The sequence below is a fragment of the Hippoglossus stenolepis genome, chromosome 9 (assembly GCF_022539355.2).
Source record: "Hippoglossus stenolepis isolate QCI-W04-F060 chromosome 9, HSTE1.2, whole genome shotgun sequence".
Lineage (NCBI taxonomy): Eukaryota > Metazoa > Chordata > Actinopteri > Pleuronectiformes > Pleuronectidae > Hippoglossus > Hippoglossus stenolepis.
The window spans coordinates 19,633,000-19,648,477 of record NC_061491.1 but is presented as its reverse complement, the minus strand read 5'-3'; the positions used below and the strand labels follow the sequence as shown (position 1 = coordinate 19,648,477).

At 41.5% G+C, this 15,478-nt stretch overlaps 1 protein-coding gene across 2 annotated transcripts; it reads right to left on the bottom strand.

Moving 5' to 3' along the window:
• Positions 1-987: 987 nt before the first annotated feature.
• Positions 988-14,413, bottom strand: ercc6l2 (excision repair cross-complementation group 6-like 2). Of its 2 annotated transcripts, XM_035166601.2 has the most exons (20): positions 14,118-14,413; positions 12,530-12,969; positions 12,326-12,442; positions 11,989-12,182; positions 11,816-11,909; positions 11,541-11,608; positions 11,187-11,394; positions 10,945-11,085; positions 10,417-10,533; positions 10,191-10,310; positions 10,036-10,107; positions 9,403-9,548; positions 9,179-9,274; positions 8,989-9,088; positions 8,425-8,577; positions 7,487-7,570; positions 4,903-5,920; positions 4,664-4,818; positions 4,331-4,488; positions 988-2,833 (listed from the first exon to the last, which is right to left on the bottom strand). In XM_035166601.2, exons 1-20 carry the CDS (start codon positions 14,152-14,154, stop codon positions 1,534-1,536), a joined length of 4,818 nt encoding a protein of 1,605 aa, XP_035022492.2. In that variant the 5' UTR covers positions 14,155-14,413; the 3' UTR covers positions 988-1,533. The 2 variants fall into 2 exon arrangements, with proteins under 2 accessions (XP_035022492.2, XP_047197373.1); XM_047341417.1 differs by lacking the exons at positions 11,989-12,182; positions 12,326-12,442; positions 12,530-12,969; positions 14,118-14,413 and having other exon boundaries at positions 11,821-11,845.
• Between the last annotated feature and the right edge of the window lie 1,065 nt (positions 14,414-15,478).

Sequence of the window (15,478 nt, the reverse complement as noted above, 5' to 3'; positions counted from 1 at the left end):
TTATTGATAGCTATCAGCACTTTCTCATTTGTGCTAAAGAAAACACAACAGGGCCACAGAGCTGCTCTCTTCGGGGTTCTGTTTACTCCGGTGCAGCAGCTGAAAGAGGCCAAACACAGCTGTGGGGTTCAGCACATGCATTCACACTCACAGAATAAGTGTTTCTTTGCATATTACTGCAAAAATCTGAGTTTGATCGATCAAAATATAGATACTTTTTCACGTTTGCTTCACACATCATCGAATAGTGTGAGAGGTTCAAGAAAAGTACGAGTGGTAATATTCCCCCAGCTCCACTGTCTTCATCTGCTTATTGTTATTCCTCTAATAGCTCAGCAGCTTCCACTCTGAGGGGCAACAGAGACGAGCAGCAGATCAGATCAGATTACTGCGCGGAGAAACCACACCATCCACACACCGTGCACGCTCTCATGGCGAGCGGGAGGCAGCGAGGGGGGGGTGGGTGCTCAGAGTGACAGGGACGGCCCTTAACAGCCATTAAAGGAGGTTTTAAGTGATCCTCTGCGGGGCCACCGACAGTTCTGGGGTGGCATCACGGTGTCCAATGACTATAATGGCCAACAGGGAGCTGGTTTTCTCTGTCAAATCAGCCACTTAACGTCATATCAGGTGCAGCAGTGATAAGACCTTAACGTTTCTCATAGAACATCGGAGCTGAAAGTTGACGGACAATAAATCTGCAACTATCTTGACAACTGGCTACTAGTTTAAGTCATTTTTCAAACAAACATCTGATGGTTCCAACTTCTCAAACCTAAAAATCTGATGCTTTTCTTTGTCTTATTACTTTAGACCAATGACAACATAAGTTTTTGGCTCTGAAATTTTGGATTGTTTGATTGGTTGATAAAGAAAATAACCCATAGTCGCAGCACTATATTCCTATATATTTACTGCCGTTATCTTTTTGCCTATTTATCCATTTCCACTCTTTTAAATATACATGAATGTCTCTGTGATGACAACTTAGGCATCCACCTGGTTTGTGTGTTTAATTCAATCAAGCTGCACCAGATTCCACACACTCATCAGTTCTCTAAACATGATTATTCCCATCAAGATCCAGGAATTATTCCCTGGGAAATAGGTAAAAATCTTGGACAATTTTCCAATCTCACAATGTTAAACAAAGTGAATTTGAAATCTTGAATCCAGACCAAAATTTAATGAGTTCTTCCCCAACCCATTCCACATTCTTTCCACCATGTTTGGTGGTTAATCTGGTTTACAAACAAATGTAGAAACCAACAACAACAAAATGAACAGAGGTGAAAACATAATGTCCTTGGTGAAGTTCATATTTTCATTATACACAGAAGTTTAAATTCATAAAGGGATTAACGCCCTGTGTATTCCAATAAACATTATCTCAGTAACTCAAAAGAAATGTAGTGAAAACTTGATATTTTCAATTGAGTAAATAAAAGAGACATTTTAAAAAATGTATAAAAGAAATTTAAGTTTAAAATAATAAAATAAGTGGAGAGCTCAAACTAAAATGTCTTTTCTGTCTTATTTCTTCCACAGAAACTTCTCATTCGTCTTCCAGAGACTCTTCCTCTCCTGCTCTTCTTTAGACCTGTTTCTACTTCTAGCAGAAAAGTTAGTGTTGACACAGACTCTCTGCACCTCTGCCGGATCTGTTAACCTGTTGATGCTCTCCTCGTTACCCTCGTTCACAATGTCCCAGAAGTCTTTGCGGCTGCTCTTTACTGGCTGCACTGGTGTCTTGAGCCGGTGTGTAGTCGGTTTACGAGAATTCAGAGAGGACAGAGAGTCTGCTGAACCAGAATCTGTGTTGAGAGTGATTCTGGATGGAGAAGGTGTGGTGAGACACGTGTTTACTGACCCCAAGAGAGTCGGGGGTGTTTTGGGGGTGCTCCTCTGTTGTGCACCCCTGGCTTTGGGTTTAAACAAATCATCCAGGATTGAGGTGTCTCCTATCAGATCTGTGAGGAAGGAGCGATTGCTTGAGGTAGAAGGGGCCTGTTCAGGAGGAGGGGAAGAGGTCTGAGAGTTTTCACTCTGTCCTTGAAAAGTTCCTCTCATCCTGGAGGACGACTCCTTCTCCCGCTCCCTTCCCTGTGCTGTGGGTTTGGATAACATGGCGGACCTGCCATGGCTGAGGTCCGGAGAAGAAGGGGTATCTCTGTCTGTGTGGTTCAGGAAAGCAGCAGGCTTCCCAGACCCCAGACCACTGCTGCCGGCCCGATCCACGCCAAGACCACCACCAGCTCTGTGAGCTCCAGAACTGGAAACACTACCCCTCTTTGTCCTCCCGTGTCCTCTGGCACTGCAGGCCGTCTCCTCCTGCTCCTCTGACTCAGGGCTTGGAACGTTACTTAGAGGTTCTAGAACATTCTTTTGTGAGATCTTTGGCTTTTTCCAGGGCTTAAGAACATCATTCTGTGGGTTTTTAGAGTTTGTGTGGGGTTCTGGAGCATGATTTTGTAGAATTCTAGACCCTTTTTGTGGCACGGGCTTAGTTCTGTGTTCCAGATTCTTCTTGGTGTTTTTAGGCTTTTTTGTGGCTTTTGGAACATCCTCTTGTGGGGTGCTGCTCTCAGTGTGAGATTTTGTATGAGCTGTTTTGGTGGATGTTGAGGACATAGCAGCGTAAGTGGAGGTCTGTGCTGAATCCGGCTGTGGGAAGTTGTTCCTGACTGTACAGGCCAGGTCAGGCTGGTTCAGTGAGGTGTAATGCTGTCGTAGCCAGGACACTCTCTGGGCTGAGTTTCTTCTCAGAATCTCCTCAACAAAGTGATGAACAGAGGGAAATTTGAATTTTTCTGCCATTTCCTGCAGGTGCTGCCTACAAACAGACACAAGTGAGAGTGAAAAAATCATCAATCAGGCACAAACATGTCACGGTAACAAGAAGTTTTATTTCTAATATTTTCTGCTCGTTTCCTTTAAATCTACATGATTCACATTAGAGGCCGACCAATATGGATTTGTGGGTGCCAATGCTCATATTAGGGAGTGATACTGATATATCAGCAAATATATATAAATTCAGAATTTCCCCGTAAAATGTAAACATGAGTGCACATATTTTCTACAATGTTTCTTCTGTAAAATAAACATAAACGTTGATACCGATATGTCTGTGAAAGGCTCACGTCAGCTGATTTTCATCGGCCAACCGAGAGATCCGTCCGGCACTTGCACAGTTACTGTGAGGCCCATTATGGCCCGTGTGCATGCTGTAATGTATTTTTAATGAAACATCTTTAAAAAGCCACGACGCCTACGGATTCATTAGACATTCTGTGGCTCCGTCAGCCCCTAAGATCAATACGTCTCCCAATATTCATGCTCATATCCAGACAGCCGTGCAGTGTGAGGGGTGTTTTTCTCGAGCAGTCATTAAAAAGTTTTTGTCGAACGAGACTTGGGGACAGAAATACTTCAAAGTCGCTGGTGGTGCAGCAGCATTATGATGGTGTTCCAACCATGTGTGACTTTCACTGGAAAAACAATAAATGAGAGTAACGTAAAAGTAGTAATGTGGCAGTAAAATGTGGATTTAAATCATTAAACAGCAAGGTTAATTGAGGGTATATCAATATAAGTAGTGTGTGTTTTCACTGCCTGGTGGGCAGAGATACAGTCTTCCCCTTGGGGAGCGAGACTGGAGCCACAAACGTGTGTGTGTGTGTATATGTGTGTATGTGTGTGTGCGCATTTGGAAAGGTAGGGAGCGGAGGGGATGCAGCAGAACAGAGATGTGTATTTTAACACTATGTATGTACATGTATGTAAATCGTTGTTAGGATGGTGTGTGTGTGTGTGTGTGTGTGTGTGTGTGTGTGTGTGTGTGTGTGTGTGTGTGTGTGTGTGTGTGTGTGTGTGTGTACATTAGTGTGGGTCCTCAGGCAATCATTTTTGGTTAATCTCAGGAGGTCTGTGGTTATGGAGGGAAAAACCGCTGCACTAGTTGGGCCTGAACATAATAGAGTAATCTTCAGCATGATGCTGGGAAATAGGTGGAAGGGAAAGCTCAGCGGTGGTCTCTCGCTAAACACACAGTTCCTGAGGCCCAGGTGGGGGCGCTCAACAGGCTGTCTGGGTGAGTTTTGGCCTTCTTCCCAACACTGCCAGGAATTTCCATCCCTCCCCACTACTCCACTTTTTTTTTAAACCGCACCCCCTGACTTCTTTCATCCACCTTCTTTCTTTATTCCCATCATCCGTTTCCTTATTTTTCTTAACGGCTCCCTTATCTGTAGTCATTTACCTTTGATATGCCTACCACCTGCTTCCTTTTCCTTCTCATGGTAAATCCATCATATGTCATCTTCAGTACCTGCGTATGGCCTGAGGAGTCTCCCCGATGATGAAGGTGGTGTGTCCGGTGTGGTGCACACTCTTGCTGGTGAAGGTGACTGGATGGTCCGGGGTGGGCTTCACCGGCCTGACAACAGCAGGATGGGGCAGACTGTCTGGTGGGCTTTCTGACAGGCCCTGGTACAATCAGACAAAGAGTGAAGTTATTTAGAAGCAGCGACCAACCCAAAATGTTTCTTTTGGGTGAACCGATTCTTTTAATTGTCATCAGTGCTGGACTGAGGCAGATACAACCACAATATTATGTCTGAATAATCACTGAACAAGATGTTACAGCAGCGTATTATATTACCTCCAGGCTGCCTAGAAGCTGATTGGCCGGGAGCTGGGAGTACATCTTGAGTTCAAACACGTCTCGGACAGCGGCTCTGCTGATCAGCTCCTCTGCTTTGCTCCCACCCACCACACGCTGGTTGGAGTGGGTGTACACCACCTCCTGTACACCTCCTTTTGACAGAGATATAAAACATTAATTTTGAAATCAACATTGTTAAAAGTCATTTGCATACTAAAGTTGATATTGAAACTGACCGAGCACACTATCGATGGTTCCTTTGGATTCTCTAGATGTCTGACTTCTCCTCGTCTTTGTTGTTCCTGCTCTTCGCCCGTCTTTAGACACGTCAACTCTGTGTCGCTGCGCCTGCAGAGAGGTGAAGTGACTTCCCGTCGGCTTCCCTTTCTTAACAGGAGTGTGTTCATCCTCTGAAGATGTGTAGGTCTCTATGAATTCTGTGTATTTGGATCTGGCCTTGTTTCTTGCACTAGTCATTTGCCTCTTTCTGTTACAGTCAGTTCTTTTCTCTCTTTCTTGACCTCTGTGTGAATTTGAAGCGTCCTTCTTAGGCCCTGTGCTTTCCTCTAGGTCGAAATCCTCAGATTCATCAGAGTAACCCTTAATACAGTGCACTGTGGGAGCTGTAGTTTTAAGCTTGTTGGCCTTTTTGTCTGGTGAGGACGATTTATCACTCTCCCAATCTACTGCAACTTTCTTATTTGTCCACCCTTTCATCCCTTGTTTCTTTTTTACAGCATCATCACTCTCTTTCAAGAGAGAAACCCTCTCCTCTCTCCTCCCAGCACCATCACTTCTGTTTTTGTCTGAATCACTGGAGATGTCCCAGGTTTTTGTTCCCAATTTTGGGAGACAGACTGCACCACTCCCTGTAGTGGAGCTCTTGCCAGAGGAGGTACACTCATGCTTTCCTAATTCCCCATGATCCCCAGCATCTGTGTCAGAGAGGCTTTCTTCAGCACCAGAACTACCTTCACCTGACTCTGGTCGTCCTTTGACCCTTTCGAGGAGTCTGGAGAAACCGTACTGGCTGAGATTCATTTGACCAGGGCCAGCGGTAGCATTTCCGCTTCTGTTGCCATCCACTCCACTTGGGTTTGAGGCCTTCCTCTTAAACCTGTGCTCATCCTCGTCCTCTTCACTCCCACTGCTAAAGTCCAGCACCCCTCTGGGAATGTTTGAGGCATCTGTGTTCTCCTTGACTGGTTTGTCATTCGGTAAAGGGCCCTCCGTAGGCAGATGATCTCCAGGTTCCTTGAATAAAACAGTCGAAACAAACAGCTTAAGACAAGTGGGTGCAGATTGGCTTCACAAGTTGTACAGGGTGGGCTGTACGAGAACAAGAAACTCTATATGGACTGCAGGAGACAGACTTAGCCACAAAATGGCACGAGCTACAAATTCTTTACTTCCCTTGTTTATGCCATCTTTCAGTGGACCAACCCATGTGACATTTCACTGTCTAATGCGAAGCAGATGTTGGTAACAATAAATCTTAATAAACATCAGCACGACACATGCCCTCCATCATGATGTAATACTGTATGAAGAAAACAAAGGGGTCATAACATTTCCTGAAATCATATGAACAAGCTTTTTATGGGAAAAGCCACCAACTGTGATTCTAATTTCACAAAAGTTACCAACTATATGACTTTTCCCAAATACTGCAGCATGTGTGCGAGTGTGCAAGTGTGTGTGTGTGTGTGTGTGTGTGTGTGTGTGTGTGTGTGTGTGTGTGTGTGTGTGTGTGTGTGTGTGGGTGGTGGTGGGTGTGCTTACACTCCCAGAGCCTCTTTTTGTATATGTTAAGGCACCCCAGTGTATTCTGCATTTTTTGCGAGAATCTGAATGGCCTCATTGGAGTAGAAAGGCAGGCCGGTAAAAGGGGCAGTGCTCTGCTCAGCACAGGCCTGGCTGGGAACAGGATGATAAGGGGGTATCACTGTGTAAATAAATAGCCGAGAGGAGCTGATAGAATTCGGTGTGGTCTGCCCCGTCCATTAGGACAAGCAAGTAATTACATGCAGCTGTTTCTCACACAGCATCATCGACAAAGTGAGAGGCAGACAAAGAGAACCTGATCCTCCAGATCCAAAACAATACAAAGAATGGGAATGAGTGTACAAATATTTGCTGTGAGCCATGGCTTTATACTGTAAATCTACTACACTGGAAATTGTACTTTAAATATTCAATATTTAAATATTAATGTCCTGGGAGCTTTTCACAATTACAGTGAACAGCTGTTGTTTAGGCAAATACACCACTTCTGGGGAGCTTTTGAGTTATGAAACTCTAATAATGTGACAAATCTGTTGAAAATATAATAATAAAGTGTGTAAAATTACTGTGAAAAAGCAGTTTGTTTAGAAATATCTTGCCGAAAACATAAGTGCAGTGCTGAAACATACCAAGCAGGGGTGGTCTGAGATTTACATTGATCCCTCTCTACTTCTTTTCAACCACACAAAACTATTCTAACTGCCTGAACTCCAGCTAACCACAGCCGCTGTAAGGAAACTACAAACTTTTTTACAGCCATCTGACAAGCCCACAGTGGTGTGACTACATGATACTGACAAGACAGACATTAGAAATCACTTTCACCTTGTTCTTTCTTTTGAAAGTAACATAATTCATCTAATTCCCCCAGAGGGTGACCGGCTGTTTCTCTTTGCGGGTTGGTTGACTGACAAGACAGGAAGATACCCGTTTGAGGTATCCCTGCTTTCACGTGGGAACAGGAGTGTGAGTGGGCTGCCTGGGAAAGATGAGTGCCCTAAGTCCTGGGTCTGTGAGAACGGCAGAGTTACTCACGCCAACTCCATTCCTGCCCTCCTCCTTCTCTTCGCCTGTGTGTGTGCTGGTGGTCATTACTCCAGCCTCCACTTGTCCTTCTCGCTGAAAGAGACGCACAGTCATTCAAACATTAACGTTTCATTGTGGAGCATCAGTTTATTGACACAATCACCAACATTAGACTTTAGTCGGGCTGTGACTTTTTATTCGAATTTGAACATGTATTTTAACGAGGGGGAAAAAGTTAATATTCAAACTATGATGCCTTTTTCTGAATTTTACATATTTAAGTTTTCACGCGCAACAGACTTTTCGAAGTAGTTTGCCTCAAGATCCAGCAGGGGGCACTCTAAAACCTCACAATCAGCTTGACCTATGCCATAACCTATTGACCTATCAAGCTAGTAACGTTACGTTGTTTGGTATGAAGATGGAGGACACTAGCGTGACAAGCCATCCTCTTGTCGGCCAATCATCTGAGAAGCAGTATTTGTATTTATAGTATTACAGTTTCAGATGGCTAAGATACTAAAAACAAAAAGTATATGCTGTTTGTGGACTTTATACAATGGAAACAAATCTGCATTCTCACGTATTAGCTTGCTAGCTCACCAAAGTGACGGAGCAGGGGAAACACATACGAACATTGTCAAGTTTGAACCTGACTTTTGTTACCATCCTAAAAGTTGGGTGTGTCAGTCTTAATGTTTGGAGGACATAAATATAGGTGTCACACTTACAACACACCATCAACTTTAGGGCTCCTATTACTACTCTTGTGCCAATGACCCCAGAAGTGACTCAAATATACGCACAACCTAAGTGTTTTGACAGCTTTGTGAGACCTTGTAGTGTGACTGGGAATTCGAGTCGGTGGGATGAGGTGAGTTGCGGCAGAATGCTACAGTGGAACACATCATCGATCAAACAGTAAAAGGCTTGTGGAGCTATCTAACCTCCAGTATCTTGCGGGTGAGACACGTCCCTTGGGTCTGAAGCCTGAAGAGGTTTTTGATCCCAAACAGCTCCCCCCTATGGACGCCATGCCCCTGCACTGCCTCGAAATACCGCCTGGAGCTCTCCTTGCCAACAACTGAGGACTGCAATTGCTGGAGGGAACATGGGGGGTGCATGGAAATACAGTTGTATATCAACATTGGGCACTGAACATTTCTCTGGAAAATAAAACAATCTTGTGCAATAGATTTGTAAAATGCTGCTAACATGTGGAATTAGACAATCGTGTGAAAAAATGTAAGATCTGTAGATTGTTAATAAATGTAATAGATATAACAAAGAACAATTTTTGCATTCAAGACAACCTTCCTGAGGTTCTCCTTTATTTTCCATATACAAATGAATGTGGCATTTGCCATCTCAGAGGTAGTAGATCAGATTATCTCTGTATTGGAGTAAGTCCTTTCCTTTGTTAATACGTACAATACATAAATGTGAAACTGAAATTATCTAGGAATGTGTCTTGCTGACATTATGATTGTGTGTTCATTATTATGTGCTACCTGTTTGTAAACTTGTCTGAGGTAGATAACCTCCTCTACCGTGCCCAATGAGATCAACCTGAACACAGTCACGTCCCTCCACTGGCCAATACGATACGCCCTGAGGACAAACACAGGTGTATATAAGACATCTGTGACTGAAATACAGTATAAATTGTAATTCTCTGTCAAGATGTGGCCCATAACCTACCTGTCAATAGCCTGAAGGTCATTTGCTGGGTTCCAGGTTGGGTCGAATAAAACTACGACATTGGCCCCTACAAAATTAAGGCCAAGACCACCGGCCCTGATAGAGAAACAGGCAATTATCTTCAGATGGTTTAAAATAAACACTAATAAAAACAAAAAACAAACACATGTTGAAATAAACATGACTGCAACCGACATTGATCAAACATTTACTGTGGCACTAACATGGTGGAGACCAGGCAGACGTTGATGTTAGACGAGCTGTTGAATTCCTTGACAATCTGAACTCTCTCTTTAGGCTTGGTGGTTCCGTCCAGTCGGCTGTAGTCCAGCCCCTCTGCCATGCAGTAGCTTTCAAGGATATCCAACAGCTGACAGGTTCAAAATACAAGAGAGGCCATTATAAAGGCTTCAAAGCACATGAATCAATGAGTAAAACAGACAATGTGAACCTTTATATCTACTGAATGAATGTACTTATATGGGAGAGAAAATGTAGACGCTTGACAAACAAACAGATGTAAAAGTAATATCCCCTGGATTGTATATTTATACATATAATATAGGGGTAACACTGAACCTCGCCCTGTATGGATATGAAAATATGACCTATGTTATAATACTGTCTCGGGTGACAGCAACCAATAAACAACACAGTCTCACTATAATTAAAACTCTTTTCCCTGACTTATAAAATCCCAAGCCTTACCTTTAGATCTATGTCATGAGAAAACAATGTATCCTGCTCCTACTTTTTTCATCTGTGTTGTTTTTTGTGTTCATCGTTTTTTCACACAAAAAAAGTCTATCTCCATGATTTTAATACACAAAAGGCAGCCACACGAACACAGCCCTCACCTTAGTTGAGAGAGAGAAGAGAAGAACTTTATCTCTCCTGAGCTGATGATATTTGAGCAGCTTCTGCAAAACCTGAAAGAAATACAGATGTGTTGTCTTAAAGCTGAAACATCCCATAGTGAGCAAGTGATTGAGCCTTTGTCCCTAAGTCGTACCTTCATTTTTCCACTGTACATCGGGTCCGACAACGCCTCAAATGCTTCATCCTTGCATCTTTGCACAAAGTCGGGAAACTTTTGGAAAACCTTCTGACAGATTGCACTCAAATATTTTTCCTGCAAGAAATTAGCTGCGTTAGAGAAACAAAATGTGTATGAACTTATGGTGTCTGGATATAACCATCATTAGCTAGTAAACTAAATCAGTTAGAGGTGTTTGTACCTGTTTCTTACTGGTTCCTGCAGTGGACTGAAGCAGCGCGACATGGTTTGCAACCTTCCTCAATATGGCCATGTAACTAAAGTAGAGATTCTTCAATGGAACACCTTCAGAGTTTTTCTGCAACAGTAAACAAATTGTTATGGGGTCAGACCTTATTTTTTTCAACCACATACATTTGAGGTTTAATCAGAAGATGAAGGATTTCTCCCTGTATGTTGAGGACCCATCAATCAATTAGCATGTTATAGAGGGTTATAATGCTGTGTTTGGAATCTTCACTTTAGAAAAGAAACATTTTCCCACTGTACTTCAATACCTTAACAGACAACAAACAAATGATCTGCACAGCTAGAGGGTACTGCTGGCAAGTGAGTAAACTTGATTTGATCATTTAAAGTGGAAAAATAACTGAAAACGTGTCAAACATATTCACTGAAACTCAAACTGGGATCTGTACAAAAACGCTCAACCCTTTTCATCAAGTACATTTCATGACATACTGCATGATATTAAAAGGAGAGAGCTCACCTCATAGCAGCATCTTCTGCGGGTGCGTCCACTCTGACAGTCACATTTCTCTGAAGCCCTCAACAGTAGCGTGACATCTTCAGTATCCAGCACCGTCTGATACACGGTTTGCTGAAAGTCTGTCAGAGAGCAATAAACCACCTGGGAACAAAACACAGCACAAACCCTTTGAGACACCATAGACTAGAACATTGTTGACGGCATTGACATGATAAAGTCTGGTTTAACTAGGACAATCTTACCCTGTCATTCTTCTTAGGTAGCTGTTCTTTGATGATAGATTTTGTCCTCCTGAGGAACCAATGAGATATCTTCCTCACCAGTGCTCTTACAGTCTTCCTCCCCGTTGCGAGGGCACGCTTGGTTGCGCTGTGCCTCTGGCCTTGCTCGATCGGATCTGAAAACTTGTTCTTGAAATGTCCTAAGTTGCCAAGACAACCAGGTATGGCCCTAAACGGAATACAATACACACAGTAAAAAAGCTAATCTGAACTAAGCCCAGCAACAAGTTGTACATTGAAATGACAATGACACAATGCAGGAAAGAAAATGTTGAAAATGAAAACGTGTTGTCATATAAAAGTCTATGTAAATACCAGTCCATGACACACCACAGCTCCTCAAGGTTGTTCTGTAAGATGGTGCCAGTGAGACCGATTCTGACCTGATGGGAATATAAAAGCAAAGCCACCATTGAAAGCTTGGTCCAAATGCTAAATTAATCCTATGGTTTATTGAGCATGTATTTATTACGCTGGTGATGGAATTCTTAAAGACAAAGGCCTTCTGCGCTCTCCACCTTCAGTAAATAGACTCTAATTATTAACAGTTTCATACCCAAATAATGACAAAAAACTTTAAATTTTCTGACCTTACATTTCAGCTCCTTCATGGCCTGAGTGATTTGAGACTTTGGATTCTTTATCTTGTGGGCCTCATCCACAACCACAGCAGACCAGTCGATGCTGCAGAGAGGGCACAGGTATATTCTTAGTCTTTTTAGTCTTGTCAGAAAATATGTCATTTAAAAGGAAAGGTTCTTACTTATTAAACTGATCCAGACTAAGGCGCAGAGTCTCATATGTGGTGAGAGCAATTTCAATGCGTCCCTTCCTAATGCGAGCCAGTTCCTCCTCTTTCCTCAGCCCGTGCACCACCACAAACTGGAAATGACCCCATGCTTCCAGCTCGTCCTTCCAGTTATAAAGCACCGACAGCGGGGCCACAATGAGGAACACCTAGACCAGATTATAAAAACAGAAAATCATGCTCATGACAAATCAATGTAACTACACAAAGATGTGTTTTAATTCACCTAACAAGATTTTTATGTTATGATTCATGACATTTCTTTATGTACGCAACATATGTCAGTACCCACTTTGTTTGGTTTACTTTGCTTGGATGGGATCTGACTCTGCAGAAACTGAGGTCTGTTCTTCTTCGTGTCCTCCCATGTGCCAGTTTTGTGCAGCAGAGCAGCAAGAAAACCAATAACCTAAGGGATGAACATATAAATGAAGAAGAAATGCAGACATTTAGACAAATGTTCTGCAATTACTTTTGCAGTTACAATACTTCTTACCTGCACAGTCTTTCCGAGGCCCATGTCGTCCCCCAGGATACATCCACTGGAGCGGATGTAGCTGTTGTAAATAAACCTGATACCTTCCCTCTGGTAATCCCTCAGGTATCTGTTGATGGTGTAAGGGACCCTGTCTCCATCAACATTGCTAAGCTCTAACGGAACACAAAGCCTGGGTTCTGTGACGATGCTGGGAAACAATGGTTTCTCCTGAGTGAATTCACTTAAGTCTGGTCTTGTGAGTTTTGAGACGGGTATGGCTTCCCCCTCCTCCTCCTCCTCTTCTTCCTCCTTCTCTGCATCTTTATTATGGTCAGCAAATATCACCCACGCTGTGTCATTACTATGAAAGGTGGAGGTCAGTCTCTGGATGGTCGCTTCTTGAATAGTGCCGTCCTTTGGGTTCGGAGCCAGACAAGTGTCACCTTCACGCCACGTTGCTGTGAACATGAATTATGTTGATATTGTTAATTTACTGTGCTTTGCAGTAAACAATTTCTTAAGAATATAACAATACCTCCCTCTAGGGCGGTAACAAATTCTTATTTTGAATATTGATAGTAATCCTTTTCCCTTTTGAATGACAGTAAATGGTGAAAAAAAAGTCTGTTACAATTTCCCATGGACTCAGATGACTTCTTCAAATGTGATGTTTGTCCAACCAACAGTCCAAAAGATATCCAGTTTATTATCACACTCTGATTAAGCATTGAATCATCAAACATTGGAACATACTTCCAGCTGAGCTTTAAACTTGACTTTTACTCTTTATCCCGTGGTGTAACGAAAACTGATTTTGAGCAGCCAGTCATGTCAACATTAATCTGACAATGATTTAGAATTTTTAATTGTGTTGAATTGCAATTTTTCCAATATATATTGAATGAATGTGCTCGTATACTTTGATGTGAACTCGTAGATTTGTCTGTATAACTATTTGTGTGATAGACACTTTAATGGTGTTGTATGTAAATTCATGTTTTTGTATTTGGTGTGTGTACCTGCCCAAGATCTGCAGATGGAAATTAGCTGATAGCTAAATCTGGCATAAATCATCTCTTCTCATTTTGAGATGAATGTTTTTGTGCATTGTCCTTGTTTGATAAATAAAGAAAAGAAGAGAATCGCCCCATTTGAGAGGCACATGTTTAAAATTTGGGAGGAAAGAAATTACTGATTATTGCCTGTTCATTTCCTGTCAATTGTGTAATAACTAATAACTGCTGCACTTCTTCCCTCATCAAAAATAATATGTCAACTATTGGTGTGTGTCAGAGAGAGTGACAATAAGTACTCAAGACAAAATAAGACGAAAGTTGATCTTGTTTTAAATACAATGGAGAGCAAACCTCCACAAATCCTGAGAGAAAACATACATCTAGCCTTCATTATATTCCCATGATGCATCAGTTAATTCCATCCAATGTAGTAACGTGTCCCTCAGATCAAATACATATCATCACTTATCAGCATGTGTCACTAGACAGAAGGTAAACAAGGTGGTTACAGGAGATGTGAACTAGCTGCTGTGGCTTTAAACATCGTCACGGTTTTGATGCGACAACAACTAAAACCACGTTTTACAAACCTTGTTCATGTGTAGAAGTGGAAGCCTCAGGATTCATGGTAAGTTTCCTCTCTCGTCTCCTTTTCCTGAGGAGTGAGACTCACTGTAGCACGTTAGCTAGCTCTGTTAGCTAAACTCTCATTAAAGGGAAACGCGACATTTTAAGAAAGAAAGTGAAACAGAGCCCATGTGAGTGACGTGATCCTGAGTGAGACGTGAATACTGTATCCTCTGTTTACATCCATTAATCTGGTAAATCACACACACACACACACACACACATCACAGCATCAGCAGCTTCTCTGTAACTGGCTCAATGTTTATTCATCCACACAACGACATCCGCACTTTCCAGACTTTTCACCGAGTCGAATAAATGTTTAAAAGTCTCTATAAATAACACAACACGGTATAAAGTCGGTTTTGAATACATTGATGCTTTAGGAGTTCACTTGCATTTTTTTTTCTGACCAAATTTTGATGTCAAAACATTGTATAGAAAGTGCTGCGTAGGATCTAAATTAACTTTCCCTAATAAATAAATAAAACTAAACTAAAACATGTTCAGTGAATTAATTGAATCAAGTTGTTCAACATGAAATTATATAAATAACGATCTCTTTATTGCTTTTAACACTAAAGTTGTTAAACCACAAATCTAATATGTAATTTTTTTTCTTTTTACTTACAATATTTGCTAAATGTAAACTATTCTGTATTTATACTACTCTATGGTGAGATTTCATCATACCACATGTATTTAATATCAATATATCTAGTTTAAATGATGACAACATTATTTCATGCAACATTATTTCAGTTGTATATTTATATCATGCATTACTGTTGTTTTTACTGCCTAGTTGTAATAATAATATTGATAATAACAATTTGTGCATAAAATGCAGTATGACTTGATTCACATAAAAGCAAAAGAAAAACATTTATTATGAGACAATAAAAACAAAACAAAATATTGAATATAAACAGCAGATCAAGATAAAACAAGATTAAACAGCCATCAGGAAAAAGCACTAAATCAAATGAATGAAAGAGATTTAAGACGTAGGATGAGACAAAATGAAACAACGAAATCAAATGTGTTGTTTACTCTATGCGTTTCTACAAGCTACAGGTATGTACTGTAGATATCAGTGAATTTGTTCATAATCCCAGTATTTAACTTTACTGAAATTCATAAAATGAGATGAGTTCATCCTCATATGGACAATGTAATTAAATACTTCACGTCAAATTACGCATTTACCCATATACCTTTTCAGAGATTCTTGGAGAAGACGTGCAACAGCATCATCACATCAACTGATCTCGCTCATCAGTTAGAGAATAACACTCATCAGTCCAGACAGAAGGTGAAAGTA